The 17,783-nt window shown below is 57.1% G+C and overlaps 7 protein-coding genes across 7 annotated transcripts; 4 read left to right on the top strand and 3 right to left on the bottom strand.

Moving 5' to 3' along the window:
• Positions 1-80: 80 nt before the first annotated feature.
• On the bottom strand, positions 81-4,028 carry L226DRAFT_568553 (uncharacterized protein; the record flags this gene model as incomplete). The annotated part of the gene is made up of 14 exons (XM_067684179.1): positions 81-603; positions 778-1,477; positions 1,525-1,963; positions 2,018-2,056; positions 2,117-2,134; positions 2,200-2,239; positions 2,294-2,335; positions 2,567-2,654; positions 2,707-2,722; positions 2,783-2,823; positions 2,875-2,891; positions 2,957-3,037; positions 3,095-3,348; positions 3,483-4,028. The coding sequence occupies 14 exons, from the start codon at positions 4,026-4,028 to the stop codon at positions 81-83; spliced, it is 2,844 nt and encodes a 947-aa protein (XP_067538055.1).
• Positions 4,029-5,468: 1,440 nt separating this feature from the next.
• On the bottom strand, positions 5,469-7,595 carry L226DRAFT_482105 (uncharacterized protein). The gene is made up of 5 exons (XM_067676957.1): positions 7,312-7,595; positions 7,195-7,253; positions 6,688-7,141; positions 6,202-6,626; positions 5,469-6,139 (listed from the first exon to the last, which is right to left on the bottom strand). The coding sequence occupies exons 1-5, from the start codon at positions 7,345-7,347 to the stop codon at positions 5,641-5,643; spliced, it is 1,473 nt and encodes a 490-aa protein (XP_067538054.1). The 5' UTR covers positions 7,348-7,595; the 3' UTR covers positions 5,469-5,640.
• Positions 7,596-9,350: 1,755 nt separating this feature from the next.
• L226DRAFT_568551 (uncharacterized protein) lies at positions 9,351-9,894 on the top strand (the record flags this gene model as incomplete). Its single annotated transcript, XM_067684178.1, has 4 exons — positions 9,351-9,446; positions 9,503-9,613; positions 9,672-9,759; positions 9,818-9,894. The coding sequence occupies 4 exons, from the start codon at positions 9,351-9,353 to the stop codon at positions 9,892-9,894; spliced, it is 372 nt and encodes a 123-aa protein (XP_067538053.1).
• A 506-nt stretch (positions 9,895-10,400) lies between these two features.
• L226DRAFT_532266 (phosphoglycerate mutase-like protein) lies at positions 10,401-12,107 on the top strand (the record flags this gene model as incomplete). Its single annotated transcript, XM_067680226.1, has 9 exons — positions 10,401-10,533; positions 10,586-10,645; positions 10,703-10,844; positions 10,902-10,933; positions 10,996-11,006; positions 11,059-11,308; positions 11,360-11,573; positions 11,630-11,719; positions 11,788-12,107. Coding segments are annotated over 9 exons (979 nt in total), but the record flags the coding sequence as incomplete, so codon positions are not given.
• Positions 12,108-12,200: 93 nt separating this feature from the next.
• L226DRAFT_323500 (uncharacterized protein) lies at positions 12,201-14,848 on the top strand. Its single transcript, XM_067673911.1, has 4 exons — positions 12,201-12,887; positions 12,944-14,244; positions 14,300-14,510; positions 14,566-14,848. Exons 1-4 carry the CDS (start codon positions 12,335-12,337, stop codon positions 14,652-14,654), a joined length of 2,154 nt encoding a protein of 717 aa, XP_067538051.1. The 5' UTR covers positions 12,201-12,334; the 3' UTR covers positions 14,655-14,848.
• Positions 14,849-15,012: 164 nt separating this feature from the next.
• On the top strand, positions 15,013-15,834 carry L226DRAFT_323484 (uncharacterized protein). The gene is made up of 2 exons (XM_067673910.1): positions 15,013-15,549; positions 15,635-15,834. The coding sequence occupies exons 1-2, from the start codon at positions 15,231-15,233 to the stop codon at positions 15,793-15,795; spliced, it is 480 nt and encodes a 159-aa protein (XP_067538050.1). The 5' UTR covers positions 15,013-15,230; the 3' UTR covers positions 15,796-15,834.
• Positions 15,835-16,390: 556 nt separating this feature from the next.
• L226DRAFT_568548 (uncharacterized protein) lies at positions 16,391-17,358 on the bottom strand (the record flags this gene model as incomplete). Its single annotated transcript, XM_067684177.1, has 4 exons — positions 16,391-16,833; positions 16,890-16,982; positions 17,051-17,145; positions 17,204-17,358. The coding sequence occupies 4 exons, from the start codon at positions 17,356-17,358 to the stop codon at positions 16,391-16,393; spliced, it is 786 nt and encodes a 261-aa protein (XP_067538049.1).
• Positions 17,359-17,783: the final 425 nt, after the last annotated feature.

Here is a 17,783-nt window from a genome sequence, read left to right as displayed (position 1 = left end):
GCGTGCGCCACCACCGCCCATCCTGGGGGGCTGGGCATGGGCGTCGAAGTCGAAGCGCACGCACAGACCCTGGGCCTGTGTCACGCCTTCCACGCAACAAAGATGCGCCCCGTCCGACTGGTCGGGGGAGACTCCAGCTCCGGCTCAGATAGGCGGGAAGATTGCACCGACGGCGGCGGCGTCGGCAAGGGCGGGGATGCAGGAACCGCGCCAGCGGTCGAGGGCCGGCGAGGATTGCGCGTAGGCGCACTCTTCCTCCTTGGCAGCTTGTCCGCTGCGGCAAGAGACGTCGACGAGATAGCCATGTGCGTGTGACTATGTGAGTGGTGGACGTGGTCTGTGCGTCTGTCGTCTCGCGCGCGGAGGGTCGCGTCGGTGTCGTCGTTGCTCAGCCTGGGAAGCGGAGGGACCGGGGAAGAGTTGCGCTTCGGGTATGCGCGGCCGCGGACAGTCTCACCGCCGGCGAGACGTTGCTCGTACGCGGCCCACGCTGCGCACATCGCGTCAAAGTTCTCGCGCTCTTCTGAGGTACCGGCTGGATGCGACGCCCAACCCAGGCGGTCTTCAACCGCTGCGCCGAGGTACATGCGATTCTTCATGTCCCTATCGGTGATGAGGAGGTATTAGCCTTCGCAAGTGGTGCAGCATAACGAGAGAAGTGGAGTGGGTTTGAAATAGAGGCCCCTGGTGGGCAGAGGACCCGCGATAAGGGCCGCTCGCCAGGAGGCTGGACGCCATAGGAAAGGTGTGACGAGAGGCGGAAAGTATGCGACTCACAGTTCGAAGCGTCTCATCAGGGCATCGAAGTCCTGTCTCGTGAGGCTCATTAGGGCATCATGCTTCGGATGCCGACGTTGTCTCGAGGCGCGCAGCGTGTGATGGTCAGACATGCGCGGGGCACCCGGAGACTTGAGACTCCGCGCGACGCTTTCCTGGAAATCCACCACCCAATCCCACATCGGTTCTGCACATCCGAGCACTTCGGCGACACGCAGCGTGAGCAGAAGGTTCAGCGAGCGCGGGTCGAAGTTGATTGTTTTATTCGGAAGAGGGTTCCTTCCTGCAATGACGCGAGGGTCCTCGAGGTGTGCCATCAGCACAGGGGTGTTAGGCAGGAGCGGAAGGGCGGGAGATCGAGGTACCTGCGGTGCACCGTCACTCGAGATAGTTGAACGGCGGACGACGGAGGGGGATAGACCGCTGTACCGGTTCGCATCCAGACCAACGAAAGGAGTAGTACCTGCCAACATGTCGCTGGCATGGATGACCTTCGGTATAGGGAAGGTGTAGGAGCCCGGTGCCATCATGTCCGAAGGACTCTCCATCCTATGGCTATGGTCTTCGCTGTCAGAGTCTGTCATGACTACGGTATGTTTGTCCATCGCCATGGAAGAAGAAGACTCCGACTGCGCATCAAACGCGGACGGTACAGGGGGTGGTGGGAACGTGATGACGATGGGAGGCGGAGCTCTGACGTCTGGGACACGGTCAGTACATGTGTTGGATGACGTTTTGATCACTGACCTTTGAAATGCAGTGGCAACATGTTCGCGAGTACAGACACAGGCTCTAGGTTGATGAACCGCGCGGCATGCATCTCGCCATAAATCGTCTCGAGTAGTGAGTGATCGTGTGGATTCGTTGGGGGTCGGTCGAGGTTGCGCAGCAGCATCGGGGTCTGGGCGGCATTTCCGGTCGATGGTCTCGCATGCAACGGAGGCCTCGTGTCCTCGAAGAGCGGCCGCTGGACCCTCCTCACATCGTCGAACGAGTAGCTGAACGCCAGCGAACGATGCAAGGGCAACGCGTATACCGAGGGGGGCAGCATTCGCTCTTGCTCCGATGAATGTGAATGCGACGAATCGGTGCGCGGAGGGGTGGGTGGATGTCTCGGGTCCGGCGATTCAATGATGGAGACGCTCTCACGACGCGTGCCGGGGAAGTGGAGATCTTCCTCCCACATCTTCATACATGTCAGAATACACGCAGAAGCCTCCCAATGCGGACGAAGACGTACCTCGAAGGCGCCACCAGGCTTCATCACACGTGTAACTTCCTATCACGGAACAGTCAGGGTCGGCGTTGTTATGGTTCGAAGACATGGCGAGACGCGCACCTCCAGTAAGGCATCCCACTAGTACACGAGGCGTCAAACAAATGAGATTGACGATGGATACGGATCTGACGTCGGCGACATACCTTGTCTTCGGGCACCCCACGAGAGACCCGGACCAAACGGCTAGCAGTGGATGTGTATCAGATCAGATCTACCCACAATTGAGAATGGACCTACACGTAGTCGAATTCCTCATTGGGGAACGGCAGTCTCTCCAAGCTGGCCAAATGCGTCAATTAGCCGGAGTGCTCAGAATGGTAATCAAGAAAGGACGCGTTAGCCACCCAAACGGCCTCGCACGTCTTCCATGGTTGGAGCAAGGAGTAGCAGTCAAACACGCGGCAGAAGCAAAACGGCATGTCAGACGAGACACCAATAGGGTTGAGATCGAGCGGATGGCGCGCGAGTAGACTCCAGTTCCTGAGCAGCCCAGTTGGAAGGAGAACTCACAAATTCGCTTGAACCCATGTGATGCGGGATGCGAGGTCGAAGCAACCCACTTGCAGTAAGTCCGGATGCAAGGGCACAACATCCACACCTACCGCCTTATGTCAGGAACATGCGCATACAGAGGCGGCATAACAACGAACCAACAAAGTAACTGTCCTGTGGTTCATCTGTTATCTCTGACAACTTCTTCAATGGAGCATAGGCTGATTGACGTACCTTCCATTCTCTGGCTGCAGTTAGAATCCAAGTTCCAGTTCCTGCGCTGGCGTCAGACTATGGCCGATCATTCGTAGGTCGAGTAAGCGTACCGCATCCCAGATCAAGACTGCGCATATATGATGTTAGCAGTGAACATACCGTGTGAAGACAGAAGACATAGCAGGTACTCACACCCTCGCTGGAGGTGTGTCGAACACATGCATAGTAATGCTACCGCCAAGTTGCAACTGCCATAGGTCGTCCCACACGTCCCTGCGCATGTTCAGCGGCGACTCGCATGCGGGCGTAATTAAGCCGACGAGCACTCACATGTCGACCATCTGTCTGTCGTAACTGCGAGGATAAGGCACCTCGTCCGGCGGGAACGCGTGATACTTTCTCCCGCTCCGGATGACGAACTGCTCTTCCCGGGCCCGGATTTTCTGGCGCAATTCCTCGAGAATCGTCCGGTCGACGGTCGAGAACGGCACATCGCTCTTCGCGCTCTCGTCCTGCATGATCCGGGAGGTATTGTACCTTCTGCTCTTGCTCTTCTTGCGCTGCAATGGGAATTCGGACCCTCTCTGCGCGACACAGAACAAGGAACATGACGTCAGAACGAGCTTGAGCCTGAAAGACACCGACCGCGCCGCGTCTTGGACTTCTGCCGCGACGAGGCGCGATGACTTGACGGAAGATAAATGGAAGGTGTGCTCACCGGAAGCGGGAATTCCCAGTCCGCAGCAGCAGCAGTTTCAGAGCGCTGCAACTCCCGCGAGGCTGCGACTGTGTGGAGACGGGATGCGCGCGCTGGGATCCCGGAGGGCGTGGACGGGACCGGGGCGGGGTTCGTCCGTGCCGGGTTTCGCGGGGGTCTCGGGGGCGCAAGAGGGGAGCCAGGAGGGCTGAGGAGGGCGAGGGTACCCAAGGCGCCATGCGGTTGCACGACCGCGTTGCTCTCCCGCTCGCGGGCGGCACGCATGTCCACGGGACCATTGGAGCTCGAAGGACGCTTGAGACGGAAGAGCTTGCGTTTGCCCGAGATGCTGCGCAGCAGAGGTTCGGCGAAGGCTTGCTTGGGGGATATCGCCAGAGGGGGAGGATGTATGCGCGATGACGGGGAGGCTTGGCTCACCGAGACTTGTGCATCCTTGAGGAGCGCCGAACCGGTGCTGTTAGCGCGACGTCGGGGAGGAGTGGACTGAGTAGGCTGAGCTCGTGTGCGCTGGGACGGAAGGGCATTGGCGGTCGGACGAACTATCATGACGGCGAGGACGAAGACGGTGCGAAGTGAGGGGATGCAGTTGTATGGGGTGTCAGGCGCATGAGGGAGTTACAGCGGGTTGGGGTGCATCCAAGATTCCAGCGCAGCAGAGTTTTGAGCGGGCGAGAAGGCGATGGGTGGCCAGAGATGGATGTACAGAAGCAACTGCCAGATATGCCTAGAAACAGCAGGCAAGAACAGTGCGGTGTGTGTGGTGTGCAGGCGCGCCGCGCAAAGTGCTGGATTCAGGGCCGTTGTGCTGGTCGTATGACGCCTCTGGATGCGGACGCGGGGTGGGATGCGCGAGGTCGTCGGCCTTAAAGATGCGATCGAGCCTGGGAGGGTGATGCACTAGTGCACAATCGATGTGATGGCAAGCGGAACGGCGAAATTGTGCGGGACGTCGGGGGCGGGACGCTGCAGACCGAGCTCATGCTCACTTCTGTCGCATGCAGCCGTGCGTCCGCCAGCAGGCAGAAGCAGCGTGCGGTGAGAGAAGGACTGATATATGGCCATGGGTGAGTTCGCGCCCCAGTGCCCACGCCTGCCGCGGGGCCTATCGCGCCTGCCATATGAAGGTGAGTATGGTCATGTCGACGTAAGTAACCGAGCAGATTGCGCCCGTTGCCAGCCAGTTCGAGCGTCACTGCGTTGTATTTATCCCAGATTTATCCCATGCTTGGACCCCATTAGCCTCGGAAGGTTGTCCCCAATTGGTGCGCTTCTCGTCTTTGATCATGCAGACGAGCTAGGCCCAACCCGGCTTCCCACTCCTCCTTTGCCCCTCCTTCTCTTCCTTTTGGCATCGGTCGTCCCTTCTCCCCCCATCGCGCACTAAATCCGCTCCTGCTCACAATCTGGACACCGTACTTTGCCAGAGGAGGCCGCTGCGCAGGACGAAAGGAATCTCCGGTTCCTGACTCACGTGTCTGTCTCAGTCAGAGAGGTCCCCTTGAATAAACGTCGCCCTCGAAAGGGCCTCTGCCACAACTGCCACCCTGCAGCCACATCTATCCATGTCATCGCGACGCGGACGGACGGCGCGCCGGAATGGAAGGGCGGTCCCGGTGCCTAGACACCCTCATTGTCAGCTGTACCTCGCATAGCCTCTGCCCGCAGTCTCTGAATTTCCTCCGATCATCATCATCAGCGTTTTAGCCTTGATGCACGCTCTTGCTTCCAGTAAGTGATATGTCAGTGTGCAGAATACCAAAAACAATGCGGCCCGATAGACCAGATAGATGACCCACCACCATAGCAGCTGACGAAGACGCACCTCCTATGCGGCATTCCGATTCCTGCAGGTCTCGGTAACACACTTCCATGACTTCGCCGAGGTTCATTCACGAGTTCGCATCTTGGCTGGGCATGTAGAGTACACGAGCCATGCATGACCAGTGAAGCTTGAAGTTTGTAGGAGCGCAGATCGAGGGGACCACCAGTACTCGAGGCAATGCACACCCGAATCCCGATGTAGGACGTCTTCATGAACCATTCAGCATATCGTACACGCACTGTATTAGCTATCTTCCTATCTTCGATCTGTGCAGAGTGAATGTCTTCCCCAAGGTATCCGAAGGCGAGCCCACGCTCACCAGTCAGTACTCACTTCTCAGTCATCGCCTCCTTCCCCTCCGTCTCCCTCATCGTCCGCGTCTGCATCTCGCCCGGTCTCGTCCCGAATTCCACCTTCCGAGAAGTTCAGGATCCCAGCGACGTCCAGCAGTTTGACGACCTCCTCCGCCTGCTCGACCTTCATCGCGCCCAGCACCTTGTTCACCTCCTCCAAGCTCTGGTTCTTCAGCGCCTGCTGCAGGGGCTCGTCGAAGCTCTGGAACACGTCCCACCGCATCTGCAGCGCCTTCCGCACGTCCTCAATCGACACGTTCTCGAACCCGGGGCCCTCCAGCTCGAGCTTCTCCGGCGGTGGGCCGTCGGGCACGTTGAACGTGATTGACGTTTCCGGGTTCTCGGCGACGAGCTGGATCTGCTCCCCGCCTGCTGCCGACTCCTCGGCCTTCGATATCCGGACCCGCTCCACGAGGTGTGCGTACGTGTCCTGGACGTCCTTCTCGAAGACGCCAGTTGCGCGCGGGTCGCCTGAGATCATCCTGTGCGCGAAGTGAGTTAGCTCGAGCCGATGTGTCAGAAACGCATAGCATATACGACGTACTTGCGGAAGAACATCGAAGGTCCATCCTTCCCTAGCTTCTCACAGTACTGAATCAACAAGCTCTGGTGCACACACTGAAGGGCGTATTTCGCGTCGCCGTCGCTTTGTGCACGGAACGCCGCGACGAGGAGCGCGTCGGACGCGCCGGGGACGTAGACGTCGCGATGGGCCTTGATGTACTCCCACGACTGCTCGTAGCCACGTACAGGGAGACGCGAGAAGCCCACCAAGGCGGGAGTGAGCTCAGGCAGCTCGTCGGGATCGTATTGCGGAGCCTTCGATGATGATGATGACGACGCCTCCAGGTTGAAGGGAGAGGCTGCCACGCCCTTGGGGTTGAGTGTCTCAAACTCGGTGACTTTCTTTGTGGGCTTCTCGGTGATCGCGTTCTTGACGGGGGCGGGGGCAGGTTTTGGCGGGACGTACTGTGCCAAAAACGAGCATCATTAGCATTTGCGGAGAATAAGGAGGAACAACGCTACGTACATGTGATTCAAACCCTTCATGAATATCCTCCGATGTGATCTTCTTGTGCAACTCCTCCTCCTCGTGCTGCAGGTCTTTCCGCAACTTCTCCTGGTGCTGGTCGATCTTCACGAGGTGCTCCTTCAGACCCGCAACGAGAGCCTCGCCAAGCTTCGGGTCGTCCTTCTCCACGCCCTTCTTCTTCGCCTCCTCCCACACCTGCAGCAGCAGCGACAGCAGCATCTCGTCGTACGTCTTCTGGTTCGGGGCGTTCGTCGGCGGGGCCTCCGGCGACGGGTTCGTCTTGAACTTCTCAACGAGCGAAGAGAAGTATGCGGGGCCCTTCTCCTCGACGTCCTTGGTGATCTCCTGGAGGCGCGGCTTGAGGACGTCGTTGCATGCGATGTCGGCACTGTACTGCGCGATCTTCAGCTTGCGCTCTTCGCGCTGCTCGTGGATCGCGCGCTGCTTCCATCTGCGCGATCGTATCAGCCTCGAGCGCGTGCGTTGGCATGGGTGTATACGTACCGAATGAGAGAACGCTTGTCGACGTTCGGATGTCCCTCGATGTCTGAGTCGTCTGAGAGCTGGCCGCGCGGACGTTGGTGCAAAGCTAAGACGCGACGCTGCAAGTCAGACACGCACCTCGAGCTTGTCCCACTTTGAGTAGTTCAGAGGCATGGTGATTAGGCAGGGGTATGAGATGGATGGATGGATGAGAGGCGTAGTAGGGTGCTGCAGTCCAGTTTGGGCACAAAGCTGTCAGAGGGAAGTACCACGGCCGCATATCATCGAGGTTTCTGGAAAGTCCTCGAATGCTTGCCTCTTTCGTCTCATCGTCTCCAACCGCGCTTCATCGTATACGATGTTGACGACCGCACCGGCAGCATTGCAGAACGTTACACACGAAGAGTGATATTCGGTCTGTGTAGCAGCAAGAGGTTGTCCATGCATTCCCGGGTCGAACGCACAAGCCCAAGACTGCGGGCAGATGATGGCTTTGGCGCCCAGTGGCGGTGATCCAAACAGCGGCGTCTCGCGATTCTGCGATGCTTGCTGTCGGCGACTTCGAGCTCGAGCTGACCCATTCACACTCCTCGTTCTCAACCTGTTCTCAACCTCGGGCTTGTCGTCGTGCCCTTGATGCTGTGCTTATGAGCCTTTGTTGAGCTATATTGTAGAACGTTAAGCGACGCGACTAAGTAGAGTGGGTAGTGTTTCTGATACGGTGCCGTCGCAGGTCGATTCATCAGACTCATCATCAGGTCACGGTCAGTCTAACGCATACTTGTCCTTCAGAACATCCTGGTCCCCTTCGAATGTCGGCGATCTATTCCCAGGTTTCGCGATGGTTACGTAGCGATCCTAAGTACAGTACCACCTCGGTATATGTCCGATCGACGCGTCAAGATGCATCCAGTACACATCCTGCGCACCGCGGAGTTGGCCTCAAGGCACAACTTCTGCATCAGTCATGCAGCTTCCCAGTAGTCCATGGCGGCCAACCTTAGCCCCGGAAGCTAAGCTCAGGCTGGTCTGCCGCGACGCGTACTATGCACGATCCCGTGATCGCGGCGTTGCCCCATGGCCCACGTGATTTCGTGTCACTCAAAATTTACCTCTAGTTCTCTTTCCCCCAACCCCACCAGGCACCGGGAATCCGGGGTATGTGGGTTTTCTTTTCTGCACCCTTGCACCCCGTTCTGTCGTTGACAAATGCGGTTGTTTTGTCTAGGCCGATGTGTGTTGTAAGCCACGGTTACCTGTTACCGCGTGGCGTTACAAACTGTTGAGAGCAGGAATGAAGATTGAAAAGAGGTGCACCCCAAACCGGGGAAACCAATTGATAGCTTTCACCCGGCAGCGGGATAATTGGTAACTACATGCATATTGAACAAGGTCTAGCCTCTCTGCCCCGCATTCAGAAAAATCTTTCGGTCGTTCGTCGGAGGCTCGTTACGTCGATGCATGGTCACCTCGGTACGTCATCCCCACACTCTCTGCAAGATGCACCGAAATGCAGAGCGTGCGCTGATTCGGACGCAACAGCCCACGTCTCGCGCATGTTGAACCTTGAGGACATGCATGCTGTAACTCAGACAAGTTATCGGACTCCTTTCTGTCAAGTGCTGAAGCAACAAGATACGCAGCACCTGGCGCATGGCTACCGATCGAAGCTCTGAAACACCCCCGCCGGCTATAATGAAGTCGGGACCGAACCATCGCACGGCTCTTGTACGCTGCTTATTTCCGAAACCCAGACTCTGCCAAACAATGTGGAGACCTCGAAATTCTTGTCGCCGTCATTGTCCCCCCGGAACCGGTCTCGCGGACCTGCGGAACCCCGATCTGACACTCTAAAATGTTCTTTTTTCTTTTTCTTTTTTCGGGGTGCTGCCGTTGCTGTCTCTGACGTTGCTGAGTCCGGGCCGACAGTGGGGACGCACCGATGCGTGCGCGTACGCGCTGCAAGTCTGAAGTGCCTCTACGCAAATCTACGCCATGGGGTGGGCCGCCGTGATGGCGCCGGACGCGGTATATAAGGAGGCCTCTGCTCGTCTCTCAAGTTCCTCACGAGTCCTCTTCGACCTCGCCCACCCTCGCTATACGCACTCGGTTCCTCCTTCGCCTCACTCGTACACCACCGGTCTTTCCTCGCCGTCCCACCCATTCTTCCATTCACCATGTCTCGCTTCGCCGTTGTCGCTTTCCTCTTCGCTCTCATCGTCGCGGTCATCGCCGCCCCTTCTTCCTTCGAGAAGCGCTCCCGCACTGGCCGTGTATGCCCCTTCACTTGTCGTCCGTCCGATGCACGCTGACACACATCTTCATCTAGGGCACTTGGTTCGAAGTCGGCCTCGGTGCCTGCGGCGAGTACAACGTGGACAGTGACAAGATCATTGCCCTCTCGAGCGACATCTACAGCAACGGCAAGTACTGCAATGACGTTAGTACCATCTCTTGTTTGTATTTCAGTCCCAGTTACTCACCACGTCCGCGAGCAGAAGGTCACGATCAAGAACACTGCCAACGGCAAGACCGCGACGGCTACCGTCCGTGACGAGTGCCCCGGCTGCGGCGCCAACGACATCGGTACGCAACATCCCGCTCCTACTTTTTCGAGCATATGTCTGACTCTCACCTTGCACAGACATGAGCCCTTCGCTCTTCGAGGAGCTCGGCGACCTCGATACGGGTGTCCTCACCGTCACCTGGGACTTCGAGTAGACGTCCTGACCGTCGTCGCTTGCGACTCCGGCCTCCTGCGCTATCACACATCCACTCATTTGCGTTCTCGCACCCCTTGCCCCACCTCCCACACCTGGGCTCCGCCGTCAGCGCCCATGGCCCCCTCGTCCCATACAGCGGACCGGCCGGCATGCGGGCTATGCGCTCATAATTTATCCCCATAGACGGGACGGGCTCATCGCTCGTGCTCCCCTGAACACCTTGTGTCATAGAAATGTATCGGTACGCCAAAAAAACACCATCTCTGTAGCATTAGCATACTGTTGTACTCTGCCTCTGCTAGCGGACCATGGTTCGTCCATCGGTTCTGCGCTCGCCTGGTGCGGGTAGCAATATATAAGACGTCTTTTAACTCGTATTGACTCTGTGCGAATGTGTGGGATCTATTTGTTGTGAAGATACGTTGTTCGTGAGACTGGTAATAAGGTTATGTCTTTTCTCTACTTGCGGCGCGTGCGGTGTGGTTCTCAGACGCGCGCGTCTCTCATGCGGACCTCCATCCGGGGTTGCCGCTTCCGCTATATATGGTTTCTGCCGATCGTTCTCCTCGTAATCTACCTCCTTCCTATACACATCTATAATACGTCAATGTCTGCACACACCAAGAGGGAGTACTCGGTGAGTATGGTGGGGACCGTTAACATCGACACACTGATCTAGGATCGGTTAGATCGTGACCGGGTTCTTCGCCCAAGATCATCCCGATGCCGATGCAGAGGCTATCGGAGCCGTGCGTCATAACCATCCCTGTATTGTTGTCACTCATCTTATCGGACATTGCGTGTAGCTTCCACCTCGTTTCGGGTTGCTGGACGATTCACCGGATCGATGGGAGAAGTTCAAGGCGCGAATCGACGCTCTGAACGCCGCCGCATCGCCTGGCAGTCAGTACAAAGTCTTCTTCTTTTCGCGACACGGACAAGGGTTCCGTACGTGAGACATCTTGGGAGGTTCCTTCTTGGCTAGCTAAAACGCAGGCGCTGCAGACAATGTTGCCGAAGCCAAGTACGGCACGGAAGTAAGACTGATTGTTCCCTCGTACGGGTGCAAGCCACGGCTGACACTCTGAGGGAAACTTAGGTTTGGGACGAGTACGTGAACTAGTCACCAAGCTACAGTGTCGCTTATTGATCGTCCTTCTAGCCACTGGTCGAAACTCAATGGCGATGGCGAACTTGTATGGGGTCCCGACCCCGACCTGACCCAGCTCGGAATAGACCAGGCCAAAGCAGCTCGCGAGGCATGGGCAACGGAGCGAGCCTTTGGCATCCCTCTGCCAGAACGGCACTACGCAAGTCCACTGCAAAGGGCGCTGCGCACGTTCCACGAGACATTTGTGGGGGCGGAGTTCCTTGATGGCATTGCGCCGCCTCCGCCCTGTACCATACTCGAGGTAAGCCGCCTCGGATTCTTCCGATAATCGATGCTGAGTTGATCCATGCAGTATTTACGCGAGGAGAGCGGGGAACATACTTGCGACAAACGTTCTCCTCGGAGCGTAATCGCAGAGAAGTTCCCGTCCTCGATCTACGACTTCGAGGAGGGATTCTCCGAGGAAGATACCTTCTGGAATGCGGATGAACGGGAAATCAAGGCGCATGTCACCGTACGAGCGCGTCAGGTCTTTGACCGGATATTCTCGTCAGATAAGGAGACCTGTGAGTAGCTTTCTTTATGCGAGAGTCGCTCGTACTACTGATGGGGTTGCTGCAAGACATCTGCATTTCTGCACACAGCGGTATAATCAACGGCTTCCTGCGGGCCATGCACAACCCCCGACCCCAATACGGACTCGTAACAGGAGGTCTGTGTCCCTGACTCGCAATGCCTATGCATTCAGAATAGTTGACAACACCTGCGCTGTCTACACAGGTGTTTTACCTCTCGTCATCCAGGCGGTCGATATTCGACTGCACTGAACCGCTCAGCGACGTACAAAGGCCGATGGCTCGCTTGTGAGGCGCTCCGAGAGGACAGCACGCTTTTGTTATGTAGCACATGCTGAGTCTGAGGTGGACATAGGTCCCGGGGATGTGGCAAGTTCGCTGAGTTTGTTACGCCTAGAACGGTCGGATGCATTGTGTTGTAACCGCCGTTTAGAGGTCCCTGTGAGGTTTTCTCTTTTGTGACCCGCCAGCCCGGCGGTTTCCACGTTCCAAAGGGGTTTGTGCACCAGAACGAAAGAGGACACAAAGAAAAGACTCGATTCGTGTGAAGGGCTCCAGGACTTCGAGCAGAAGATAGAACGAGACGCTGGACCTGGTGGTCCGTGCGTGGGCGCCTGGCGGATTGGCCCTTCTCCGTCTACTAGTACTCGAGGTACTTATCTCGTCCTGATCGTTGTGTTCCCCGTTCCCCGTTTCCCCGTCGTCCTTGTTTCATTCTTGGTTCTACCTGCGCCGTGCGCCGTCTTCGAGCGATGTCTGGCTCTCATCTCGTCGAGGAATCCCCGCAAGCTGCGGTAAACGCTACCGAAACTTCTGCTGAGGACAGCGCTGCCTCCCTCCGGGCTGCCGCGTTGCGCACGCTGAAGTCGAAGAGACGCAAACTCACCGGTAGCTCGGAACCCACCATCCCACCTCGCCCCGTTGTGCAACAGCAGTCGATTCAACTGGACTATGGTCCGGAAGAGCCGTCTGGTGCTGCATCGTCCATCGCGTCCTCGCCAGCTTTGCAACCCGTAACGTCTTCGGTCCCCGTATCAGAGCCGATGGAGATCGATGCCGGCGCTCGCGAAGAAGGCGAGATCAGCGACTCCGAGATGTCTCCTCCGCCACCGTCCGTCAAACCGCAACCTGAACCGACTTCGCCCACATCTGCGCAACCCCCACAACCCGTCGTACAAATGCTTCCGCCTCCAGTACCCAAAGTCGAACCCATTTCTCCTGCCTTGAGTAAAGCTATTGCCGCACCTGCCGCCACCGCAGCACCGCTCGTCACCCCAGACAAGTATTACAGGCCAGGTCTTGCTAGTGAGTCTCGCTGCAGTTCAGTGCTACGGCAATGGCGTCTGAAGATCCCTATACAGTGACTGAAGCGCAATACCTCACCGCGCGCGACATCATTCTGGATCTGCTTGGTTGGGGCGTCCCTCCAGAGTATCTCGTCAACTGTGGACTCAGTCGAGAGATCATCTTCTACATCTTCGTCGAATACAACCTTCGTCTTCCCTCCAATCTTGATGTAACCGGGCTGTTACCCTACATCTCATCGTCCATGCCATCCGCCACAGCGAACGCAACCTCTCCCGCCCAGCCTAGCCAAACTCAGAACGTTCCAGCTCAGGCCGATGTCCCTTCGTCGCTTTCAGCAAGTGCGGCGCCTTTCGTCCCAGGCAGTTCAAGCGGTTCATCCACGCCTTCTTCGTACCTCCTCGACATCGAACAGCAGCGCAAACAGGAGCTGTTGGCCCGGAAGGCCGTTGTCGCGTCACTCAAGTTGAAACAACAGAAGTCAACGTCCAGTGTTGAGTCGCATACTGCCGACTACGGTACTTCTATAGCCTCCTCTACGACCAATACCGCCGCGGCATTGCCAGTCCTCACGGGGACGGTGGACGACTTCCTGAACAGCATCGATTCAGCCGGGCTCCACAACGACACCTCCAAGCCTTCTGGTTCAGTTGCCGAGCCGCGGGTTCGGTCATTCTCAGTGGACGCGATGGACGTTGATGAGGTTCCAGGGCTAAGCGGAGGCTTCAGCGTCACCACCGACTACACACCTCTTCTTCGTCCGCCCCCCACGCGATCCGCAACTATGTCTAGCGTGCCGTCGCCCAAGTCCCCAGTCGTGCCTCATTCTGCAGTGTCCGACCGTTCCTTCTACGCACCGCCAGCCTTCACTAACGGCAATGGACTGTCGTATGGTGGTAACGACGACGACTCCGACGCCATCCCTGGTCTCTTCCAAACCCGTTCACCTTCCGTAGAGAGCCAAGTGATGGGTTCTCGTCGAGGCACCAAGCGACCTGTCGCCGCTGATTTCGTCGACATGGACCCCGGGCCTTCTCGCGTCTCGGCTCGAGCTCCGCCTAAACGGAGAAGCACTGGCTTCGCCGGTCTCCCGCAAAGGCGGTGCGTCATCGAGCTCAGCGACTCCGAAGACGAGCGTGAGGATGGTGTTGCCTATACGAATGGCCTACCTTCGAGGGCCGAGTCTCGAGGACCCCAAGCCAATACCCCTCAGGTGTCTGTTGCTCCAACGCCTCGAGTCAATTCGCCTGCCAATTCCATCAACCCTACTGCTCTCTTGGAGAAAGAGGAGCAGATCCGGAGGATGCGAGAGAAAATTGCGCAACGGCAGCAAGAAAAGCTCAAGAAGCAAGCCGCGGTGAGTCGGAATCGTGGTGTTTCGCGATCAGTTTAGTTGCTAACCTTAGCTTCAGACGTCGACGTCACGCTCTACACCGTCAATCATCGGCGCCCAGTCGATTGCCTCAGTAGCCATCAAGCAGGAGGAAGACGAGTCCTCTACTGCTCGTTCCTTGCAGGTCTCTCGCAGCAGTACGTCTGCGACACCTGATCCTTCAGCTGCAGTGCGTCGTCCTGGTGATGATACCGAGGAGCAATCTGTTGCTGCTGCTGGTCTGCCGTATGGTGAGAGTTTGTCCGATAGATCGACGATTTGACACCCTCTAATATAGTTGCTCAGAAACCGGTGGCAGCATAACGTTACTTGAATCCGAGTCAAGCAGCGTCCCTGCCACACCGATTGGTTCTCATCTCCACAAAATGCGTTAAAAGTTCCTTCTGACGCGCTATATCGCAGACGTATCGTCGAACGTATTGGAGCATCACACAACAGGGGACAAAGGCAAGTTGTCCCATCTTCGTATGCGTCTGCTCATGACCCTCCCTTACCGCCACTCCCTTTCATATTGCATTGCGCAACATCTTCTTCTCATCCTATTTGGTGACTGCGTCTTGTTTGTATCTGTCGACGCCGTTGATAGTGTTGACAGGCGAAGCCCAACAAGAACAAGCGGCAAGAACCCCTTCCCTTCTCATGCCGCACTTGGGCGGCGTTCTGAATCTGTGCTAAACTTCCTCTCTTTTCGGTTCTTCCGGCTACGCCTTACGGCGCTGCTGCTTATTGCTCTCCTGCCCTTTGTTTTATTCTTTACAGGCTATGATTTCCGAAGAGCCTAGCGCTGATAGCGACAGTATGGAAGTCGACGTCGTTGGCACCTTTCCAGAGACGTCGGCTCAGGTACGTGTTAGCTTTCGTCAACTACCTCAATGTCCTGTCACAGGAGACCTCGCGGGTACTTCGTGCTGACTTGATTTCTCCAGGTTGTTGATGATCCCGACGAGCCCATGAATCAACAGCCTGAGCAGGCGCCCGTATTCGAGACTTACCGTTCTCTTCTAGATCGCCATCCTCTTCTGCGTGCACGCTCACGACCTGAGTCTAGTCCTCTCGCTCCTTCCTCCTCCTCTACCTCTGGGTCGTCCTCAAGTACGACCCAAACTATCGATATTGATCTGAAGCCGCTCAAGCAAGCTGCGGTCATGAAGTACCTCTCAGATAACACTCGACAAGTCTGTCAGTATGAGCTTCCAGGCGGCGGGGAATGTAGAGACAAGAATTGCGACAACGTACACTTGTCGCGCTTGTCAGCGGTTGAGCCTAGTGGTACGTCGTTAGTCTTTACCCTCAAGTCGCTAACCTTTTCATTTCCTGTCAACCCATCCCTATGTTTTACGTCGATGCTCTACAGATGAGGACACCGCTCAATATCTATGCTCCTCATTACCGGGCGGCCAGCGATACGGCGTCGAAGTTTTCATGAAGGCACTTGACGTAGCACGGCTCAGCCACCCGACGATGCCGTTCGACGCTCGCGTTCAAGAGGCCTTGTCCCGGTTAGGTCTTCGATAGTCGATAGTATACGGCAGCGGCCCAGTATTTTGTCAAGATCGCTCCCCGGCATGCACCATACGGGAGGGAGAAGACGATTATAGGGACTCGCAGTGAAGAGCGCTAGGCGCCACCGGCCGCCCGCGACGGGGCGGGTCGCCGGCAGAGACTCGGAGTGGAGGACGAGCAGTGGTCAGCGTCATGATGTCGTTCAGTGTCACTGTGCGCGACGACCATGAGCAACGGCACCCGACGCCGAGGGCGTGTGTGTAGTGTAAAGATAGAGATGGTGTTCCTTCGGTTACCCTAGCGGAACGCGGCACGGATTTGGATCGTTGTTCGCGCATCGTCGAGCTTTTTGTGGTTGTCGCTTTGCTAGTATTAGCGTTGTTGCTTATCGAACTGCAATTGTATCATTTCGGCCCCAGGGCGCATTTGTCTTCGAATTCGCCTTTGTCTGGTCCGAGCGCGTGCAACGTCGGGTGGGTTCTCAACCATATCTCATGCGTCGAAGTCGTATCTGAGGCTAAGCGATGTGGTTGTGGTATCAAGTAATGTACATGAGGGCATTAATAGTCGTCGTAGCAGCCAGCATCCCCATAGAGTCTTCGTTATACTACAAGAAAGTCAACAAGGTCATCGCAGCAGAAACCACGCCGAAGATATGCGCGCCCGTTACAGACACCCTAGATCCAAAGTTACCAGCACCACCCGTTGCTGCGCTGGAACTGGTCGAAGAAGCCGAAGTCGAGGTCGCGCTCGCAGAGGTTCCAGGAGCAGTGACGCTCCCCGACGTGCCGGACACCCCGGAAGGTAGGATGCCAGACGTTACGCTCACGGATGCCGAGGTCGTGGCCGACACAGAAGACGTCGCGCTCGACGCCGGGTCGGTCCTCGTCACCCCGGTAGGAGGCAAACTCACGGTGGTCGACGGGTCCGTGGTCTGGTGCGGGGGAAGCGTGTTCGAACTTGACGCAGCGAGGGTCTGGCCAAGGGTGGACGAGGCGTCCGTGCCCACGATCGTGAACGCCGGACTGATGTCGCCTGAGGTGCCGAAGACTGCCGTTGCATGATGAGTATGGTATACGAGCCAGTGCTTGGGCTGGGTGACGTACGGCAGACGATGTAGTCGCTTCCGCTAGGGACGGATGGGACGACCAAGGAGACGTTGCCGCCGAGGATAGGGAAGTTGGAGACCAGAGGAGACTCTGGATAGGTGCAAGAATCCTTGTCAGCGCGATGCATCATGCATCATGAGCGTGAGCATGAGACGCACCAATCATGAGATGCTCCACGTTGTCCGCCAAAGTACCCAGGATGATCTTCGCCAGTGGATTGCTGGGTTGTGCGCCGTTGAGCGCAGCCACGTCCCTGTGCACGATGGAGCATTGTCAATGCTTGAGAAGTATTGCACGAGGTCAGGACATACCACTCTACTGTCACCGTATCGCCGACCCTCCATACTGTCTGCGCCGTGGGGTTTGTGATGGGCGGCGACACCGAGTCGCGCGGGGTCATTGCAAGCGGTGTCGCGAGTGCTGCAGCAGCCAGAGCCAGGACAGCATATAGGGCGTTCATCATCATGAAGAGTATAGCGAGGTATGTCGGGGACTTGGAAGCCTATGTAGCTCTGGGAGAGTGGAGCTAGCGGGGTGCGCGAGTCTCGTGAAGATGGTAGAGGAGCTTCGGGACAGAGCTTGGCCACCAACTGCAGACCGCGAGGGCGGACGTAGCCGTCTTGAACGAGGGCGAGGACGTGGGCAGGGACTCGCCGCGCAGGATAGGATCGTCTTTAATATGTCGTACCCACGCGTAGGCTGATCAGGTGTGCCATTCGATTCTGGTCTTCTGCCGAGCGTCGACAGCGATAAGCTTGATTTGCGATGTCGGCTCTGTCGGTGTCCGCCATGACGGTGCATATCCTACGTGGTGGCTTACCTTCCTAGTAGTGAGAGGACGCGTCAGGGTCGGCCAGGGAGCATGTCGAGTCCATCCTAGCAGCAACTCGG

Source organism: Lentinus tigrinus, assembly GCF_003813185.1.
Source record: "Lentinus tigrinus ALCF2SS1-7 unplaced genomic scaffold L226scaffold_6, whole genome shotgun sequence".
NCBI classification, from domain to species: Eukaryota; Fungi; Basidiomycota; class Agaricomycetes; order Polyporales; family Polyporaceae; genus Lentinus; species Lentinus tigrinus.
This window is presented reverse-complemented; position numbering and strand designations above follow the sequence as displayed.

Coding starts and splice junctions, on each gene's coding strand:
- L226DRAFT_323484 (XM_067673910.1), top strand. CDS start 15,231: ATGAATCAACAGCCTGAGCAGGCGCCCGTATTCGAGACTTACCGTTCT. Junction 15,550..15,634: donor GTCAGCGGTTGAGCCTAGTG/GTACGTCGTTAG, acceptor GATGCTCTACAG/ATGAGGACACCGCTCAATAT.
- L226DRAFT_323500 (XM_067673911.1), top strand. CDS start 12,335: ATGTCTGGCTCTCATCTCGTCGAGGAATCCCCGCAAGCTGCGGTAAAC. Junction 12,888..12,943: donor TTACAGGCCAGGTCTTGCTA/GTGAGTCTCGCT, acceptor ATCCCTATACAG/TGACTGAAGCGCAATACCTC. Junction 14,511..14,565: donor TGCTGCTGGTCTGCCGTATG/GTGAGAGTTTGT, acceptor ATAGTTGCTCAG/AAACCGGTGGCAGCATAACG.
- L226DRAFT_482105 (XM_067676957.1), bottom strand. CDS start 7,347: ATGCCTCTGAACTACTCAAAGTGGGACAAGCTCGAG. Junction 7,142..7,194: donor GACAAGCGTTCTCTCATTCG/GTACGTATACAC, acceptor ACGATCGCGCAG/ATGGAAGCAGCGCGCGATCC. Junction 6,140..6,201: donor CCTTCGATGTTCTTCCGCAA/GTACGTCGTATA, acceptor CTTCGCGCACAG/GATGATCTCAGGCGACCCGC.